The sequence below is a fragment of the Nilaparvata lugens genome, chromosome 8, assembly GCF_014356525.2.
Source record: "Nilaparvata lugens isolate BPH chromosome 8, ASM1435652v1, whole genome shotgun sequence".
Classification (NCBI taxonomy): domain Eukaryota; kingdom Metazoa; phylum Arthropoda; class Insecta; order Hemiptera; family Delphacidae; genus Nilaparvata; species Nilaparvata lugens.
The window spans coordinates 3,195,999-3,217,278 of record NC_052511.1 but is presented as its reverse complement, the minus strand read 5'-3'; the positions used below and the strand labels follow the sequence as shown (position 1 = coordinate 3,217,278).

Here is a 21,280-nt window from a genome sequence, read left to right as displayed (position 1 = left end):
GATTGATTGATTCAATGTTATATTATTATGGTGCACCTACATATTGGCCCAACGTGGGCCAGCGTCGGCCAATGTGTGGATGGCTGGTTTGCCAGCGCTGGCCTTCGTTGGCTATCGCTCCGATTTTTTACGAGCGGAGGCCAGCCCAACGAAGGCCAACCAAGGCCAGTGCTGGCAAACCACTCATCCACACTTCTCTATTAATGCATTCTGTTTCCTGCTTTGTTGTCTCATTTGCTGTTTTTTCTGAGTGATTGACTTGCTATAGGCCTAATTGCTACTATTAATCAGCTTTGTGATATTTTGTTATTGATTTTTATCGTATTCATTCCAGTTGATATTTTCAATTTCTATCATGGATATGTCGCTGGCTACCGCTGGCCTTGATTGGGCACGCAGTGTGGACGCAGCCATGGACCAACGCAGCCAAGCTTACCAGGCTGGGCCAGCGACTCGACCAATATGTGGAAGCAGGACTGAAATTTTTAAACAGGTATGATGATTATGATTTTTGAAGGGAAGGATTCAAGGATCCAAAGGTTCAAATAACCCCACACGTCAACCGAAGCTTATTGTGTTCCCAAGTAGTATATTAGTTAGGCAAACCAATACCTGTGTCCTTTACAAGAACCAGGAGTTTTCCCCTATGCTAACATCCCATTCATCACCTGGTTGCTTGTCGCAATCCAGTGTGATATGCTTGGCAGTCTCTTCAGACTGATTAGTCCTCGCGACCTACATGAGTTCCACTCCTGGCCTTCGTCGAAGGTCCTTCCACTGAGGAAGGGGTGGCTAAGCTGCCTCTAGAGCGCCCGGCCACCCTTGACGCAGCCTCTTGATCCACATTTGTGCCTAGAGTTCCACCCATCTCTGGTCTCTTGGGTTTTTCTTTTTGCCCCTTCAAAACTCTGCAGGTCAAAAGCCTCACCTCTCCCAAGAAGTGTTGCCTGGCCTGAATGGCCGCCCTTCTTTGAGCAGTGGTGAGTTTTGGCCTCTCCACCCACAACTCGTGACCTACGTGAGGCTTCCACTCCTGGCTTTTTTGTAGGTCCTTCCGCTGAAGGAGGGGTCGCCAAATTGCCTCTAGGGCACCTGGTCAGCCTCTTGACCCACATTTGTTGCTGGAGATTCACCCATCTCTGGTCTCTTGGGTTTTTCTTTTTGTCCCTCCGAAACTGCCCTAATGGGGCAGATCCATGAAGGCATGGGGTTTGAAGGCAAGGCAACTTATGGAGTTGCCTTGGGGTCCCTTTTAGTCGCCACCTATGTCAAGCAGGGATACTGTGGGTGAATTCTGGTTTTCAACACATTCATGAGTACGATGTTCGACTCAAATCTCCCCCAACCAACAGGGGGGTTCAAAGAGGTAAGCTACCCTTTTTCACTTTGTTTTTTTTTTTTTTAATTATTCTTCCCCAATCTTTTTTTATTTTTTAATTGTTTGACTAACTTGAACAATGTATGACGACATGTGTGTACACACATGTTCATCATGCATGTCCTATCGTTAGTGGCCATCCTTTATTAGAGTCTAGCGGAATCCGCGTGCGCGCTAGCTATGCAGGATTTAGTCGGGAGCATTCAAATCAACGCCGGTCTGAGCCGAGGATTTGTGCAGTCTGCTTGACGCCCAACTCGAGCGTTTTCGGCCAAGCGGATTCTGCCTTCTTTCAGTTTAGTTCGATCTTCGCATATAGTGAGTTGCGCAATATTTGTATTACTGAGCGAATCGGCAATCGGCTTCAGTGCGAACGCAGGCAGATTCCGCTCGGCCGATCCGCCCGGCTCGGCTCGGCCCGGCCCGGCCCAGCTTTGGTGTGAAATCCGCCTTATGCTTTTTTACTTTCCTTGCCCTACTACCATAGGTAAGGAAAGTATTGCTTTCCAAAAAAAATTAAGGTACCCCAATTTCAAGTTTTCTATACGTTTCAAGGTCCCCTGAGTCCAAAAACATGATTTTTGGGTATTGGTCTGTGTGTGTGTGTGTGTGTGTGTATGTGTGTGTGTGTGTGTATGTGTGTGTGTGTATGTCTGTGAACACGATAACTCCATTCCTAATCAACCGATCGACTTGAAATTTTAAACTTAAGGTCCCTATACCATGAGGACCCGACAATAAGAAATTCAATAAAATTCAATTCAAGATGGCGGAAAAATGGCGGATAATTACTAAAAAACCATGTTTTTCACGTTTTTCTCGAAAATGGCTCTAACGATTTTCTTCAAATTTATATCATGGATAGCTATTTAAAAGCCCTATCAACTAGCATAAGTCTCATTTCTGGGAAAATTTCAGGAGCTCCGTAATATTCTTGAGAAAAATGGCGGAAAATGACTAAAAAACCATGTTTTTCACGGTTTTCTCGAAAACGGCTCCAACGATTTTCTTCAAATTTATACCATGGATAGCTATTTTTAAGCCCTATCAACTGGCATAAGTTTGATTTCTGGGAAAATTTCAGGAGCTCGGTAATATTCTTGAGAAAAATGGCGGATAATGACTAAAAATCCATGTTTTTCACCGTTTTCTCGAAAACTGCTCTAACGATTTACTTCAAATTCATACCATGGATAGATATTCATAAGCACTATCAACTGGCATGAGTCTCATTTCTGGGAAAATTCCATGAGCTCCGTAATATTCTTGAGAAAAATGGCGGATAATGACCAAAAACCAGGTTTTTCACGGTTTTCTCGAAAACGGCTCTAACGATTTTCTTCAAATTCAAGCCATGGGTAGCTATTCATAAGTCCTATCAAATGACATGAGTTTTTTCCTTGGAAAATTGCAGGAGCTCCGTAATATTCTTGAGAAAAATGGCGGATAATTACTAAAAAACCATGTTTTTCACGATTTTTTCAAAATAACTTGACCGATTTTTTTCAAATTCATACTCTGTATAGTTATTTATCAGCTCTATTAACTGGCATGAGTCTCCTTTCTGGGAAACTAATGGGGGGTCCACCCCATCCTTGAGAAATGGACTTTGTAACCTCCTTCTCGTGCATGAGGTAGGTAGGTAGAGCAGTTCATAAAAAGAACACATAGTCGAGATATTTCATCTGTAGAACAGCTGTTTTGACGACTTTAAAAAAATGACGACTAAAAAAATCATTGAATTTCACAATTTACACAAAGGAAAAAGTACTCTGAAAACAATTATATATACACATATACAAAAGTCTGATCGTAGTTTCGAATATGAGCAAGGAAAGTTGTGTGAGTGTACCACACCAGATTTTTTTCTCTATGTTGAAGCTCACATCGAGCTGTAATACCAAAAGGATGATTATTCTCCAACGTAATTGCCGTGAAGGTTGAGGCATTTGTCGTACCAGTGGACCAGCCTGTCAAACCCCTTTTCATAAAATGCTGCCGCAAAATGAGTTTAAGTAGGCTGTGACATTGTTTTGGAGCTCCTCGTTAGTTTGGAAGCTCTGCTCTCAAAGTTATGTCTCGAATTTGGGTAAAAGGTATAAGTTACTAGTGGCTAAGTCAGGTTTGTATGGTGGGTTATCGATGGTGTGCTATATTTTTTTTACTAGAAGACTGTTCGTCTGACAATCGTATCGGACAAGTGAAAAGTTACGTTAGGCTCGATGCACATTTGCGACGCTAGCCAGTTGCGTTTTTACAAGTAGTGGAGCGAATTTCTGTTGGCAGCCAATTGCAATTCAGTTCACACTTGTTCGTATCGACAGCGTCTCACTGACGAGGGACATCAATTTGTACTCAGCAATCTTCGAGGCTTGGGCAACTTGGCAATTAATCGTGATAGGAAAGTTCTGATTTCAAATTTTCAAAGTTTTTTGTAATACCAGATGTCAGCAATTATTATAAAAATCACAATTATTCATCGGCGGTAATAAATAAATAATTCGGTTAATAACTAATAGAGATAATACAAAGATGAGGAAATAGTACAGCTTTTTCAAAAAGACCTTTTATTTCTTTTTAAAATACAATAGATCTCTAATATTATAAAACCATTAAAATCAATTGAAAGCACTATAATTTCCAGGACTTACTCCCATCTGCAGGCGAAGATTGAAAATAAATGAACATCATTGTCGAGTTATGAACATTGTTCCAATATTTTTCTTGAATTAGTCAATACTGATGTTTATTTATTTCGTATTTGTACCTGAAGACGGGATAGAAAAAAGTCCCGAAATGTATAGTGCTTTTTTTAATTGTTCTATAATCATTCAAAGAACGTTATTGTTTGTTTGAAAAATCGTACTATTTCAATTCTTTTATTAATTTACAGTATATATACAGTACATCAATTAATAAAAACAATATAAAAACTTGTAGTAGGCCTACCCTTTATTGAAAACTTGAAAATATTTTAACGACTAGTTTCGACCATAGGTCATTTTCAAGTTGAAACTTTTTAAAGGGTACTACAAGTTTTTATATTGTTTTTATTAAAGCCCATATAAGTGAAGTGATTTCAGTACATTAATAGCATATAGAATAAGTATACAGCATATAGAATAAGTATTGTATTTGCCTCCAGAATATAACATGAGATGAAAGAACACCAATGATTCCAAGAACCGGCAGAACAATCATAAGAATTACTTTGAATACTGTGTTGCATAACAATTCATTTTCGTTAGTTTGATGTCGAATATCGCTACTTCAAAGAGCTAGACTATTGTGTTGGATAGCTCTACAATAGTGCTAACTGCTGACAACAAAAACCTAAAAACTGAAAACATATAGCTGAGGCACTAAGCGACTCAATTGTGACAAACTGACTGAGTAAACTTATTTTGAATGAAAGATACATTACGAAGAATTGTTGGATTTAAACGCAAACATCAATCTAGCCGACTGCTAGCCGACATTCGTAGTAGTAAATAATACCATGTATATTATTTCAAAAGATCTATTGTTCCAATTAGATCAAAGCTCCTATATTTCAGAATAATAAAAATAATCAGAGGAAACGGAAATATAAAGTATGAATGAAGTCAACTAACAATGATAACATAAAAATCACGGGAAACTTCTCAGAATTATTTGAAGCCACATACACATGGGTCCATATGAGTAAAAACAGAGCATATGCTCGTGAGCATGGAGCATAAGGTTTTGCTGATGAGCATTAGGTAGAAGCATAAGCATTTGCTCATTTTTATATGAATAAGCTTTACCTTATACTCTTACCTTATGCTCCTTAACTCTGGAGCAAATGCTCACGTACCTTGAAGATTTTTCATCAGCTGATTCGCCTTTGTGGCCTAACTTCGTTTTATAGCGAAAGGTTAGCGCTAAATATGCAAGTATAGACACCGCTTGTGTTTGGTCGTCTGCTCTTTTCTCTATCATGAATAGCATATATCCCATTATATTAAACGAGCAATTTCTGTATATCTGTTTATATTTTTATATCTGGTTATTTATGTTCAACGGATCTCGAAAACGGCTCTAACGATTTTCACGAAATTTGGAACATAGTAGGTTTATGATATAAAAATTCGATTGCACTAGGTCTCATCCTTGGGAAAACTCGCTGAATGACATTAAAAGGATAATTCATCCTTGTCTGAAACAGCTGAGACTTTCGTCGTCTGTGGATAGTAAAAAGTGAGCGAGTGATTCTGTGGAAAATCAAAACATCGCATTCCCGAAATTCATAAGCTGACATATAGCCAGCTGTGAAATATAAACACGATCATTTTAGAGAATTGTGTTCTGTTTATCAATAAATAAAAATAACGAGCGAAGCTCGGTGCCCCGATAATGTTCTCTATGAATTGAGTTTTAGGTTAGTTGAGTTCTGAATTTTGAAATAGCGTGAAAAATGTCATCTCTATAATAATCTTCAGCATAATCTTATAATCTCAATAGCCTTCTTATAATCGTCTACACTCTCATCTTCTCAAATGCCTATTTCCTATTCTGTGATAGCTATCTTTATATCGGATTGGTATCTTTTGTATTTATTCTTTTGTTGGAATAATGGTGATATAAATCATGGTTGAATCTAAAAAGAGTTTAATAGTTCTCAACTATTGTTTGTGATCGTATCTGGTATAGTTCTCTCTCTTACTCACACAAATTAGTTGAGCCATTTTACTATAAGCAAAAGGTGAAAAGCTGCTTCAGACTAGACTCACCTTTTTTGAAGCATTTGCTTCAAAAGTTGAGCAAATTCTCTAGTTTACTTATACAATTTTAATAATAATAATAACTTTTATTCACTTCATTGTAAGATTTTACAAAGCATAATAACATAAGAAATGTCAAGTGCACTCCTCATTAGGCTAGGCCTGCGTCGAGGACGAGGCCTGCTTCAAGTACTATATAGAGCTACTTACATAAATAGTATTATCTTATGCCATTAAGCAATCTAAACAAAAATACACATCTTGCACAAAAAGAAACAAATTGATTACAATGCTTAGTTTATATAGCCTAGTTTACAGAATTAAGTCTTAACCTTCTACAGAAAATCGATAAGGAGGACTCTCTAGAAATATCGAAAGGTAAAACATTAAATAAACGAGGACCCTGAAAGGCTGCATGACCAGCCGCAGATGCAGTTACACATCTCGGCTCATACAGTTTCTCTCTGGCTTGACCACGAGTTGTATATCCATGTTCAGGAGTCACTGGAAAATCTAATGGTCGTTTAAATAAATATTTTAATAAGTTCAATTTATATAAATCCTCAAGGCTTAGAACTTTGAATTCTTCACAGATTAGGTTAGTGGGATATCTAATTGGTCTATTCAGACATATTTTTACAATTTTCTTATACTGCAAAATAAGGGTTTAAATGTTTTCCTTAATCTATTACAAACATAAGACATATGTGGCTCCCACCTTAGTCGAGAATCTATCATGATGCCTAGGTATTTTACAGAATCAATCATTTTGAGCATAAGTTTATACTTTTGAGCAAATGCTCAAACTATTCTTTTGATGAGCATGAGCAAAAGGTTTCGTTTATTCATAGAAAATGGCTCAATATTTTAGAAGTATAAGCAAATGCTCAACTTTATTCATATGGCCCATTATGAATAATAGTTCTTATAATTTGATTCAGAGCAAGATGTTATTGATCAAGTACTGTAATAATAGTACATTTATTAATGGACTATTACTTTTACCTCAATGCAATAACAAAGTAGGCCTATGTTATTGTATTAAGATTAACTCCAAAGCATAGAACAGTTTTTTAAATGAAACTTTGAAAAAACATTCGAAAAATGTTGAGTACTGTACATATAGAATGGCTTAATATCCAATAGAACCAAAACTTCTTCAATTTTGATTATTTTTGAGAGCGAGTCATTCGACTTATTTAGAGACGCTGAATCCGAATCTGAAATCAAAATATCTCTATCACCATTTTTACGCGTTCTAGGTTGTTGAAGTTGATAATAAAACGCGGCTTGCCCGCCCTGACTTAAAAATTGGCGGCTGACATGCGTCAGCAGAGCGTACGCAAAGCGTAAGGCCGGTTACAGAGCTCGACCGACCGTCAGTGCGTACGTCAGTCGCGCTTGTCTTGTACATAGATATTTCATGTATCCGTACAGAGCAGGACTGACGGCACGCATGCGCACGGTTAGGACCATGCGTTTTACACTGCGTACGAAGACCATCGGTCAAGCTCGTTCCATCGGTCGACTGACGCGCTATTGAAGCAAATAGAAGCTTTCAGAGCTGTACTGATCAGTAGCCCGATCGCAACATAACCAATGTGCTGACACCTCTGCCCTACAATCAGCTGATATTGAATTGAATAGCATAATGAATGAATTCAATTAATGGTGTCATATTTGAATTCAGAGTTTTTCTATCCATTTCTTCAATCAATTCTAAATTTTTATTGGAAAAATCATATATTATTATTATCTACATTTATTTGATCCGTAGCTTAAAGTGACTGCAAGTATTCCCAATGGTGATACAAGCTCGAAATAACTCATCAAAATTTCTGATGGACATTCTGAGGTAGTTGAAAAATGTGTATCTTCATCCCCAAGCAATGATTTATATAATATGGTACTAAATTCCCTTTGAAATGCTCTTTGAGCGACCATCGGGTGAACTTGATATCTACGCCTTTTAATCTTTCGTTCACGAAGATAATAAGCTACAATTAAACAATCTGTAAAGGCGTCCAATTTGTGAGTCAGAAAAACTGATGTATGGATGCGTATGGTCAGGATGGTGCATACGCACTCACGTAAAAAAGCCTATGGTCGGTCGAGCATAGGAGCGGCCTAATGACCATGCGAGCCTTGCGCTCTGGAGGAATTGTAACAATATATGTTACCAGTATATATATTGATGCCACTAAATACGTTGAAAGCTGAACAGAATTCATTTCACTCGCTTTGTTTTGAAATGTAGCTCTTGTATAAGACCATAAAAATATGAATCAATACCTCAGCTGAACTTGAATAAGTTTGAACTATTGGTTCTTAAAAATGTGATATAACTCGTCAGAAAGCAATGAATGACTGGGAAAACCAGGCGTGATTTGAGGACTGTTCCAAAATCCATTGAGTAAGTGCATGAAATACCCTATATGTCAGTTTACTCGCGAAAACTCTGGCACTCAAACGTGAGCGTGCGAGGAGCTTGGTTGTCGGGTTCGGTGACGACAGCCAATCCCCTTGCACGCTGGCGTCAACGAGTCTCCCCGACAGCCAATCCCCTACTGGTTAAGAGGTTATAGGATGTTACTGGTTAGGTTATCCTAAATTCGGGACCAATACATAGGAGCAAACGAAACGTTGCTCACATCAAGTTGTGAAAACTAATAAAATAGTTCAATTAGGCCCCTGTTTCATAAAAACTTACAAGTCCTGTAATACAGGAACAGCTGATTTTATCGGCTATATTGAGCATGTAATTGGAATGGTGATTCTCCTGTATTACGTGACTTATAAGTACTAGTAGTTCTGTGAACAGTAGACCTCACGCAGTATTCTCATCCACAAGTACCAGATGTCAACTGATTTAAATGTTAACAAACTCAGTTCACGTTTGAATTTGTATTCCATATGATATAATTCATCCAGTTCCGTGATGATCTTTCTATCTGATGAAAATTAATTTTTTAGAATCAAAAATATTATAATTTCTCCAGCATTATTTAGTTCATTTGTTTATTTTTATTCACCTATTAAATTAGTTTTTTCAAATGTGAGAATATTGATACTGATGGACACGCATAATAATACCATGACTGCAAAACAAAATATTGAAACCAAAGACCTTAAAGTTGCGATTAGACCAAATTTATTTAAAAAATGTTAATAACTCAATCCTTTTAGATGATATTAGATTGAATATAACTTATCATACACATGATGAACATATGTGTTTGTCAACTTCCGTTCAATCTAATAGAATCTATAAGGATTAAGTTATAACCATTTTGTTAATAACTTTGGTGTAAACCCAGCTTAAAGATGCATACCTCTTTAATGTCTTTGATTGAAACTATAGACCTTATACAAATACAGTAATAGACTGTCTTATCCACACATCTGTGTAATCACTTGTCAGCTGATTTATGATGAATAATTCTATAGTCTGATTTTTACTCTAATATTGGCGTATGAAGGAGGCTCCTTTTTCCTTTTATATCATCCTTGAAATGCAAAATTTCCAAAAACCTTGTATATACGTCGACGCGCAGTTTAAAAAGGAACATACCTGTCAAATTTCATAAAAATCTATTACCGCGTTTCGCCGTAAATGCGCAACATATAAATATATAGACATTAAGAGAAATGCCAAACCGTCGACTTGAATCTTAGACCTCACTTCGTTCGGTCAATTATGAAACAGGGCCCAGGGGCCTGTTTCATGAAAGTTACAAGTCCTGTAATAGAGGAAAAGTTCCTGTATTACAGGTGAAAATTAAAAGTTTAAACAATTTTCCCTGTAAAACAATTTACAAGTCATTTGCCTGTAGAAGTAAATAATACAAGACATTATCATTTTCGTGTTTCGTAAAAAGAAACTTCCTGTATTACTGGATCTGTAAGTTGTTGAATATTTTATCATTGTTTAGACCATCCTAAAACTTTTACAAGTGTAGGTAAAATCTTGAAAAGTGACATTTTGTTCTAAAGGCAACGTGTCAAAATGGATGAAGGTAGTAGTTCTAGTGAACTACATGACTATGTTATTATTCGTAGGCCAAGAATTTTGCAAGGATAGAATTTCATACAAAATTATGCAGGAAACTTATCAATATAATGAACGGTTTAGATTAAGCTTTCCTCAGTAAAGTGTTATTGGAAATATTCAGGAAATTAATTATTTTAATTATTAACAATATTTTCGATAATTAACATTTTTTGAAACATTACTACTAACATAACTGTTATAATAAGTTATGTAAGTTAAGTAGTTATTATAATTTCTCAACTATTTATCATTAACAAATTTATTTTCCAGCATAAATGCAATCTGTCCATCGTCAGAAATTTGATAATATAGATTTTCCACAGATCTTATATTAGGCTCACTGGCTAATGAAAACATTAATTCATATAAAGGAACTGTAATACAGGTGCATATTACAGGTGATTTTACAAGTGCAGAATTGTTTTTATGAAACATAATTTTAAAGGATTGCAAATTTTAATTTATAAGTCCTGTAATACAGGCCCTGTATTACTGGGGTTTTATGAAACAGGCTCCAGATGTATTTCACAATCTGTAATCATTATTAATATGCACAACAAATTTTCAATATGGTTTGTTCAGTAATGACATAGAGAAAATATAGCATAAGAAGATATCCCATGGTATAGAGCGTTTATGTTCTAAATTTCACTTTTAACCCCAGCCTGATAGTTTACTTACTTCTTTTTCATGAAACTATTTCATTGGTAATCTCTTATTATGTGCCGTTCTTGCACTCTCAACCGGCCAAAACAGTAATAATAGACAGTAGTCGACAGTAATCGGCTTGAAATTTGGAACATAAACGACCAATACCATGGTTTATCTTCTTATGCTATCTTTTCTCTATGGTATCACCATGAATGATACAATATCACCACAAAATGAAACAGTATCACCACGCATGATACAGTATCAACACAATATGATACAGTATCGTCTCAACTATGTCATCTTCTCTCCATGGTAATGCATTCTTGAGTTTGCATTACTCATCACTCCAATCAGAAAACTTCATTAAATTTAATACAACTTCAGTACAGAAGTATGTCTCGGGAATTATTTAGGTTGTAGCTACTATAATGATGTCGTCGTCGTCTTCCTACGAGGATTAGGCTATTTGCCTGTTCCGACTTGAAACTGCCAATGACATCCATCTTTTGCGGGATACGCCCACACTTCTCCTCCCAACCACATGAATACGACATGACTGCCCTGGGAATCCTGTCACTCTCCGTCCTTTCAACATGATCTTTCCAGTTTTGCCGATTCTCTTCAATCTTCTACCATATGGAGATTATGTTGAGCTCGCTTCTTATATCGATTATAAAGCCTATCTCCCCTTGTGCACCCTTTTACTGCTCTGACGACAACCAAGCCCCTTGCACGCTGGCGTCAACGAGTCTCCCCGACAGCCAATCCCCTACTGGTTAGGAGGTTACTGGTTTTCGGGACCGTAGACGACAACCAATCCCCTCGAAAGTGGTTTTTAAAGGAGCTCGGCTGACGGGAAGCTTGGTTGGCGCGTTCCCCTTGATAAGCTCAACTACGAGAATTGGGATAGGGACTATAGTGTATAGTTATAATGACAGTATTTGATTAACATTGGTGTTGCTATCCTTGTCTATCATTCGACAAAGCAGAAAGCGCTATTCTTTTATACCTCCACAACGTTGCCAGATCGTTTTCTAACAATGTAGAAATATAATTAATTGACAAAACTTTCAATATCAATTAAAAAGAATTTTCTTTTAATCATTGAAAATATTTCTCTTGATGAATAGAATATAACTGGTTATTTTAAACAAGAATTAACAGTTAAATTAGATCAGATATACCGGTATCAACTATCTTCTATAGACGGCAGTGGCAAGGCAGAGAATCAGCAACGCTGTACTCTTATATTTCTCTACTGTCATCATAACGTTGACCTCACTTAGCATATGATGCTAAATTGCGGAATTGAACCTCATAAATAATCATTTGAATGAAATTATCGACAGAAATTTGTGAGCGGTTTGACTCAGTGGTCGCACTGATAAGCTAACGTTTAGATAAGTTGAGAATCATGCGTCTGCTACTCCCGTTGAAAGGGTGACCGCTTGAGCAAACCTCTCTGAATATGGTTTATAGAAGTGGATTTGTACATTCTTTGAAGTCTCTGTCCAAAACGTAGATGTTCACTTCTTGAATTCAATCACTATTGCTTGAAAATGTACATATGAAGGAAATAAAAAAAGTAACGTTAGTCGTGACCCTTGGGTGCTGGGGACCCAGAAGCAACATTTCACGAAAACAAGTCACAGAGCACTAACACTCTACGTGGCCAAGTTTGATTGGCTACTGACATGAATTTACATTGACCACAGTAGACAGTAACGCGCACTGCAGCCCAATTACAATTATAACAAAAATTGTCTAGGTCCTCAGGACCAAGGGTCACGACTAGAAGGTTAAAGTTACAGTTTTACTGATTTATAACTAATTTTAGTGATTTTTAACTAGGTAATAGAAATGAAATGTATTAATGGTGTTGTTTAGGTGCGTTTGGAATGTGTGGTGAGTTTATTGAAGGCAGCTGTGGCTCCACTCAGCTCATTCATAATGGAGGCACTTGCTCTGAATCACCCTTTAACGGCCGCCATTCGCCAACAACTGCAACTGGTTCCAAGCAAAATGGTGCTGAAAAGTATCAATTCAATGAAACCTACAACACCGACCATGTAAGTAGAAAAATCACAGTCAATCAAATACAGTTGATAAAATCATCGAGAAAAGATTAGCAATCATAGAGAACCACTGTGAGAGACAGTCTTCAGAGAAGATTGCCTTAAAATGAAGGCTTCTCTGATTGGTTCTCGTGGAATTGAATCGCGGTTAAAACAGTTTTAACAGGATTTTGTGCAACCGGGCCTCAGTACCGTTCAGGCCTATTTTTTATGTGAAAAACATGGTTAAACGCATGTCAGGTGCCATACAAGCAGAACTAAGCTCGTCTCACAGCAGAGCTTGCAAGAAAGAATAAACGCAGTAATGGAGTCGTTTGAAAGGCAGGAGAACAGGTATTTTCACTCGATTAAGAGTTTTATTCTTTTATTGATTCAACGATACTCAATTATTTTTCAAAATAATTTGGTGTGTGATCAACAGGCACAGCCCAAAACTGTTCCTTCCCCGGATTTTGATTCATTAAAATAGGTTATGTTTCCTCCACTTCATAAAATGTTGCCTAATTTTCTGACCAAACACTTGAAGCAAGAAATTTTGAATTTTAAATTTTTAGCGCATGGAAAGCACTTTACCAAAGAAAATAATATGGACTATTGTCAATGTCCTAATACCTACCATATATTAGCAGAGTACCATACGCATGTAAAAAAATATTAAAGTGTTCTGAAAATTTTGAAAAAAATAATTTTTTCCTCCACCTACTGTCTAAAGTGCTTACTTTACTCCCTGGAACATAATAAATACTAAAGAGTCACCTTTTCGCTCTCGGGATGAAAAAACAGGAAAACTCCCTAGAGCGTAAAAGTAACTCCATTATAACATAGGAAGCATCTCTATTTTAAAAACGTACATTTGAATATCTACGTAGAAAACGTTCAAAGACCTTAAAGATGCATAGACTCACATGCAGCGCTAGTGTCGTACTTGGAATTGAAATCGGCCATTGAGGGAGCAACCTATAAGATTATTACATACCAATGCCTTTGTAATCTATAATATTACAAATATATAGATATAATATATCGTGCTAAAATACCCCAATGGCGGACTTCAATTTCAAGTAAGAGCTATCATTGGGAAGGCATAGGCATTGTGAGTCTATATCTCTTTAAGGTCTTTGATTTGAAATAGGTTAGAAGGTCTAAGCTCAGATGAGGAAGCATATAGAGTAGTCATTAAACCAACTAAATTCAATACCTCAACCAGACATTTGATCAATATATGAAATTTATGTTTGTATGCTAAAATTATTACAAACTTTATCACTGTACTAAAAAAATGTAATTTTTTATTCCATGTTATTAAAAATACCAAAATACCAGCCAACGAATATTCCCATTAACTAATCAAATTTGAAACGGGAACTTCATCATAGCTGTAGTTGTGGCGGCCATTGTTGTTACAACTTTTGCCGACAGATAGCGCACAGCCACAGTATACATACAGTATGGAAACTCGGCTAGTACCCTGGCGCAAATATCCGCCATCTTGTTAGGAAGTTCCGCATTGTAATAGTATTGATGGGAGGTTCGGATCCCTTTACTGATCCGGATCAATTGATCTCGTTCACTGCCGCGAGCCAATCAGAAGACCAGGATTGGAAGTTCCTAAGGTCACGTGACGTGTCTAGTATTTGTGCCATGTAAAAAGCATTGGTTAGATAGGCGTTTGATTGATAGTTTCCATTCTGTACCTATTCTGTGGCGGAGAACTGTGATTACAAGCCAGCTGTTTCTGTCTACTCTTTATACAGATTATGTGTTGTAACACATTGTTTGGTCACATACGATTTTAAAAATTATTTTATTTGCAGTTTCTATAAAAATGTAGGTGAAGGAAAAATGTTGTGTATAACACGAGTGAAAAATGTTTTTTCTCCCTCAGGAAAATTGTTGCCCTCGGCTTTGCCTCGGGCTTCAAACTTTTCCCTCAGGGAGAAAAAACAGTACTTTTCACTCTAGATATACAAATAACTATTAATACTACAGACAACCATTGGATCTGTGCTAACAGTTTCATAGTTTAACACTTAACTTACCTCTGTAGTTGAGTTTGGGAGAGGGGGGATATCATTGTACAAATCAAATTTATTTAGGCTATTCATTGAAATAGAAAAATATATAAACAAACGAATAAAAACTAACATAACAGAATAAAGCAATAAAGTGATAAAAATAATACTTCAATAAGTTTTGTTCAATATATCAATACTGTAATTCGAAAACATCTACGGTAAAACAAATAGAAACAGATGAGTGATGTCACAATTATTTTGTCAATATTTCGAACTATTTTCTTTGATAAAACTACTAAAAATATGTAAACAAATCAATCAAAAACAATATAAAAGAATAAAACAAAGATGTAATGAATATTAAGCTGTGTTTACACCAAAGTTATTAACAAAATGTTTATTTTCCGTCTTCATAGATTCTATTAGATTAAACGGAGTTTGACAAACACATATGCACATCATGTGTATGATAAGTTATGTTCAATCTAATAGAATCTATAAGGACGGAAAAATAAACATTTTGTTAATAACTTTGGTGTAAACACAGCTTAACACTTTAACAATAAGTTTGTCACTTCAACAATAAGACACAGTTATTTTGTCAATATTTTGAACACAGCAATTCTATTTAGAGAAATAATAGCCTGTTGTATTAGGCTACATACAGAAATGTTTTTGCAAGTCACATTATGTTTCTTCTACATCAGAATAATTATCTAATATTACAATTGATATTTAATTACAACTAATGTAGTAATATTTATCTGATAAACAGTCTTTTCTCAAATAGTCTTTCCTGTTTATCATTTGATCAGTCTTCAAAGAGATATCACAGTTATTTACTGCTGAATCACTGATATATTCCTGTGGGAAAATCATGAAAGTAGTTTGGCCCTTCTACAGAATCAATTCAATTTGCTAGCATCAATTTATTTCAAAACAAATAGAGTAGAAATGTTGTATGAATATAGAATTACTATTAATATAGAATCAGTGGTAATTATTTACAAGGTTGAAATTTTCTCACTTGAAGCCACCTTCAAGTAGGTACTCTAATAATCAAAATAGCCTATAATAAACTAACCTAGAATACATTTTTTTAATTTTAGCTCTTTTATTCTTTATAAATATTATATAGGCCTATATTATATGTTTTGAATGTATCCTAAAACAAGAATACAATAAATAAACTATAATAATCTAATCTAGCCTACTTTTTTTATTAATTTTTGGGGATTTTATAATAATAGTAAACTAATACCTATAATAACTAAACCTAATTTTTTTGTTTTTTATAATTTTATTATTTTTTGGGGTTTTCTATAACTATTACATAATATATAACCTAGATAAACTAACCTAATTTTTTTGTGTTTTATAATTTTATTAATTTTTTGGGGTTTTCTATAACTATTACATAATAAATAACCTAGATAAACTAACCTAATTTTTTTGTGTTTTATAATTTTATTATTTTTTGGGGTTTTCTATAACTATTATATAATATATAACCCAGATAAACTAACCTAATTTTTTTGTGTTTTATAATTTTATCAATTTTTTGTGTTTTATAATTTTATCAATTTTTTGTGTTTTATATTTTATTAATTTTTTGGGGTTTTCTGTAACACTATACTTGTTAATATAATATAACCTAGATAAACTAATCTAATTTTTTTGTGTTTTATAATTTTATGTATTTTCTGATGGTTTTATAATAATATATGAAAGTAATGCCTATAATGAATAACCCAAACCTACTCTATTTTTTTAAATTTTTACTTTTCTGGTTCTTATAATATAGGCCTATATAATATATATTTTTGAATGTATCCTTTAACAACAATATATTTCATAATAATACAAGAGTAATGCTTATAACTAAAATATAAATATTTTTTTTTCAATTTTAACAGGAGATATGACGATGTGTGAAGCGTTGTCTGAAGGCTGATGAGGCTGGAGAACTGGAGGATGATGAGGAAGGGAATGCAGACACAGGGGAAAGAGGCAAGCTGAGGCTGGAGAGGCATTTCGAAGGAGACAAAGGCTGTAGTGCTAAAGATGCAAGTAAGTACTGGAGCGATGAGTTGGAGTACTCACACATTCGGGCACAGTCTTTATTATGAGTGATTCATTCAATCATTTCATCAATATGAAAATTTGGATTTTTATGAGAAACTGTTTTTTTTTTAATTTTGTAGATACAGTGGAAAATTATGATTTATAATTAATTTGGAAAATACTAATGTCAAAAATATATCTAGGGTGAAGTGGGGTTTGATTATAAAATGTAAAACGGGATGATTTAATTATGATGATGATGATTATAATAATTGAAAGATAAAAACATTTGTAGCTAAGAAACATTGAACTCTGATAATAATAGTTATCTTACAAGAATAAGTGAAAATCTATGTTGTTTCTTTGAAACCTATAAAGTGTCTTAAGACAGTCCATGTTCTACTGTACAAAGATGGATGGAAAATATTTCATTGATTGATAATGCTTGATTGACAGTCGTGGAGAGCAGCACACCTTCTTCACTTCAATTATTTTCAAAATTATTACCCTGCCACATAAAATTACATTGCAATTCTGCTTATTTTCAACAAATTTCTATTAAAGCTCTCCTATTTTTCAAGTCTGTAGATCAACAAAACTTGTGTCTTGGCTCAATGTATCGATGGATCAATAAAACATTATTTTTTTAAACTAAAGATGGTTCTGAATAAAAAATGCAGCATTGAGAATGTGAGATAAATAGAAACAGGAAGTGAGTTTAGCCGATAATTGACTATTTTCCAATATTTATTCTATTATATTTCAATTATTGCAATTATTTGGTCGTTAATTTTAATTTTATATACATATTCATAGGTGGAAAAGTAGTCTTAAAAGCAGCTGATAAAAGAATGTTTTATTTTATGATTTTAAAATTCTAAAGATTTGTTTTTTTATATCTTAGTATCTATATATAAGTGTAAGTCCTATTATCATACATAGCTTAGTCAGGACTTATAATGTGAAATTTATCAAATTAGGATTTTTTATTCTATCAACCCAGTTTTATTTTTGTACTTTTCGGATTGTGTTAAAGTAGCTACACACACATCGATTTTATGCATACGATTCTTTGCCGTCCTTATAAATCCTATTAGATTGAACGGAACTTGATAAACATCATCTTCTAATCTAATAGAATTTATAAGGATGGCAAACCCAAAACTTTGTACGTCCAAAAATCGATGTGCACAAGGACTTGAAAGAATTGGTTATAGGGGATGTCATTGGCTGGTATAGAAGACAAAAGATTTTTGAAAAATATGTATCTAAACTTCTTAAATGAAGCAAAGAGACAATAAATGTATTGAGCCTGTATAGAGCGGTGGATAAATTAATGTAAATTACTTTCAGACCTGTACTATTTATTGAAGAGGAATAATTAGGAAATTACAGAAATAATGTACCTAGTTGAATTAGGATCATTGAGCAACCTGGAAGGGAATACAAGTCATTTTTTATGAAAAGGAAGAAGCAGGGAGCTAGCAGTCCTAGAGTTATCTGAATTTGTAAGTGAATTCTCAAATTATTCATTGTATGTTGGTTGGAACAAACTGTTCATTGTCGACTTTGGTCAACAGCTAAGAGAATTGACCTTGACCATAGTAAAAACCTCTGAACCACTCAGAAAACCACAACAAAACCCTCCCAACAACCGCCACAGCTTGAGCCAACAACTGACCAACATATTCAGATTTTTGTCAACAACTTACAATAGGTGATCCCTTGTTGGGGGGGGGGGGGGTAGTAATAAACAAACGGTGTCATTTCAATTATTAAAAAAAAATCTTGTGTTGGGGGTTGGTATACTGTATTTGAGGTATTCAGGGGGGGGTATAAATGTGGGGTATTCAGAGCGGGTGGTATTGTACTAAATTTGAGGTATTTAGAGGGTCTTTGGGCATGGTGTGGGGGGTGGACAAATTTATTCATTTTTCATTTTCAAATACTTACCTTCAAAAACAAATACAAATACCTTAACTGGCCCACACATGTGGCCTCTGACTCAAGGCGGCCTCGGGCGCCTCAAGGCCGCCTTCAGGCCTCAGACTCACAACATGTGTGGAGCCGATACTTACGTCACATTCAACTATATCTCGTCACACTACACCTCTACCACAACTCGTAGACAAAAACCCAATCACCCAAAAACCACAGAGAATTCAATTCTCCATCTTCATAATCATCATGATAATACAGCAACGACCAAACTGTAGAAATTCCTCCCAGAGAATAACTTACAAGTCAAGAATGAACCAGTCTGTTCCAACCAACATACAGATTTTACTGTACCCTAAAAAATCCAGTTTTATCTGTGTAAAGCAATGGATTTATAGACAATGACTGTACCAGAAATTCATCTGAACCCTCCTCCATTCTTCAAAAAGAATTCCCTGCCTTGGCCATCAAAAGACTGATGTTTTGAAAAAAAACAGACTTATCAGTCACTCAAATAAACTTAGCTGAAATAAGTAAACCTGCCCCAGGAATGCTCAATGGTAATTCAACTAGACATGATTTAAAGAAATAAATTTTGGTTGCCGAATCATCCTCCTTGGGTTGATTATATAAAAACTGTCAATGAAATATTCCTGATAATTAAACCCTATATTTAAGCCAACATTTATTTTTTTTGACGAATTGACATTAAATTATCTAAAATGAAAAATGTCAGTTCAACTCTACAATAAATAGAAATTGTGAGCTCTGAAACAATCTCGACCTTTAAAAAGATAAAACTATCTACTGTGAAAAAAAAATTCCCCAAATAGTCGAATACCGTATATGAACAGTTTTATGATAAGATGGAAAAATAAATATTGAGGGGAGAATTAGGGTTAAGTCGAGGTCAAGTCGTGGCCAGTCGGTCATTGGTCAAGGTCGAAGGTCAAGATTGTACCAGAGCTTTCATTTTCCACTTGAAACAGTTTTGGAGTTTGAAGACTTGAAACTGCAATTTAGCTACAAATAAAATCCTGCTCTAGTTAATCAATCACATTGTAGGCCTAATGATGCTGAACCTCCAATGTTGGACCAAGTTTCAATAATTCTTATCCACCTACTCAATACATTGTTAACATTTTCCAGATAGGCTGGTAACTGAGACGAATGTAATCGAAATCCCCCAAGATCCAGAATATGGGAAGATAACGGACAGACGAAAGTTTATGCCAATGAGGTATTGTAAATGTTGGGGTCTTTTTATCCTTTCTTTATTTATATTATTAAAATTTAAAATGCTTTTGCAAAACAAAAGGGCTTAAGTAATAAAAATGTTGGGGACTTGTAATCCTTTCTTATTTATTAATATTATTACACCATCCATTGATGCATTGAGCTAAGACAAGTCGTGTTATGCACGACTTCAGTAATATATTTTATTTCTATAAATAGGGCTGAAATTCTATTACATTGAACCAATAAAAAATAATTTTATTATACCATGAATTGATAACAATGAAAAACTATTATTTAAACTTTCGTCAAGTGAGGTTTGCAATCTCCCTGTCTGTCCATCAAGCATAGTCAATCATTATAATTAAATTATAAATTGAATTTAGAAATTTAAATTAGTAAAAAATTATCATTATCATCATAATCACATAAATTAATGGATGAATTTAAAATAGGATAAATTTATGAGGTTATATAGTGTACCTGTGTAATAAGCAGAAGTAATTTAATTTTGAGTATGGATTGAATAAACAATTAAAATGAAATGAATTGATGTTTGTCACTCACCCTACAGACACTGCCCTCCTCTGCTGAGTAACTCCTTACATTTTTCATTAACCCCCGAGCCTTTGTCTCTTTTAATCTATTTAATGGAAATTGTCCTGTAATTCCAGTGCTTCCTCGATTGCTGCGTCAATTTTCCCCTGCAGTCTGCGGGGAATTTTGAGTGCTTTAACCGATTCCTTAGATTTTCTATGCTGTAAACAAAAATCAAACCTTGATTAATCAATTTCATCACAATGAAAATCATTACCATCTATTGTATTGTATTCATTAAGATTTGCTCCATTCTCATTAAGAAGGCTTTCACAATTCTGTCTGATAAGGCTGTGCAAAGGCTAAAAATAAACTTTCTACTCGTGATATTTTTCAAAGTTTTTTGATTTGTATATCATCCAGCTATCAAAATGAAAAAGTTTTCTCAGGAAAACATTTTTTTCTGATCATTACTTTTTGAGATATGAGCGCCTAAAGTTTAAATTTTTGGGACAGAACATTTCAAATTCGGTAAGAGATAAATCCATGAGATTTAGAGGATAGATTCTTCATGTTATTGTTGATCT

At 34.9% G+C, this 21,280-nt stretch overlaps 1 protein-coding gene across 3 annotated transcripts; it reads left to right on the top strand.

The window, feature by feature from the left end:
* Positions 1-240: 240 nt before the first annotated feature.
* LOC111061369 lies at positions 241-20,705 on the top strand. 3 transcript variants are annotated; one of them, XR_005571956.1, is made up of 4 exons: positions 241-493; positions 12,716-12,897; positions 16,835-16,988; positions 20,074-20,705. XR_005571956.1 is itself a non-coding variant. In XM_039433750.1 (3 exons), exons 1-3 carry the CDS (start codon positions 356-358, stop codon positions 16,851-16,853), a joined length of 339 nt encoding a protein of 112 aa, XP_039289684.1. In that variant the 5' UTR covers positions 242-355; the 3' UTR covers positions 16,854-19,414. The 3 variants fall into 3 exon arrangements, 1 of the variants encoding a protein (XP_039289684.1); XR_005571955.1 differs by having other exon boundaries at positions 242-493; positions 20,070-20,705; XM_039433750.1 differs by lacking the exon at positions 20,074-20,705 and having other exon boundaries at positions 242-493; positions 16,835-19,414.
* The last annotated feature ends 575 nt before the right edge of the window (positions 20,706-21,280 follow it).

What these genes read in the sequence shown, in the direction of transcription:
- LOC111061369 (XM_039433750.1), top strand. Translation starts at nt 356, where the DNA reads ATGGATATGTCGCTGGCTACCGCTGGCCTTGATTGGGCACGCAGTGTG. An exon ending in GGACTGAAATTTTTAAACAG is followed by an intron (nt 494 to 12,715) that starts GTATGATGATTA and finishes GGTGTTGTTTAG; the next exon opens with GTGCGTTTGGAATGTGTGGT.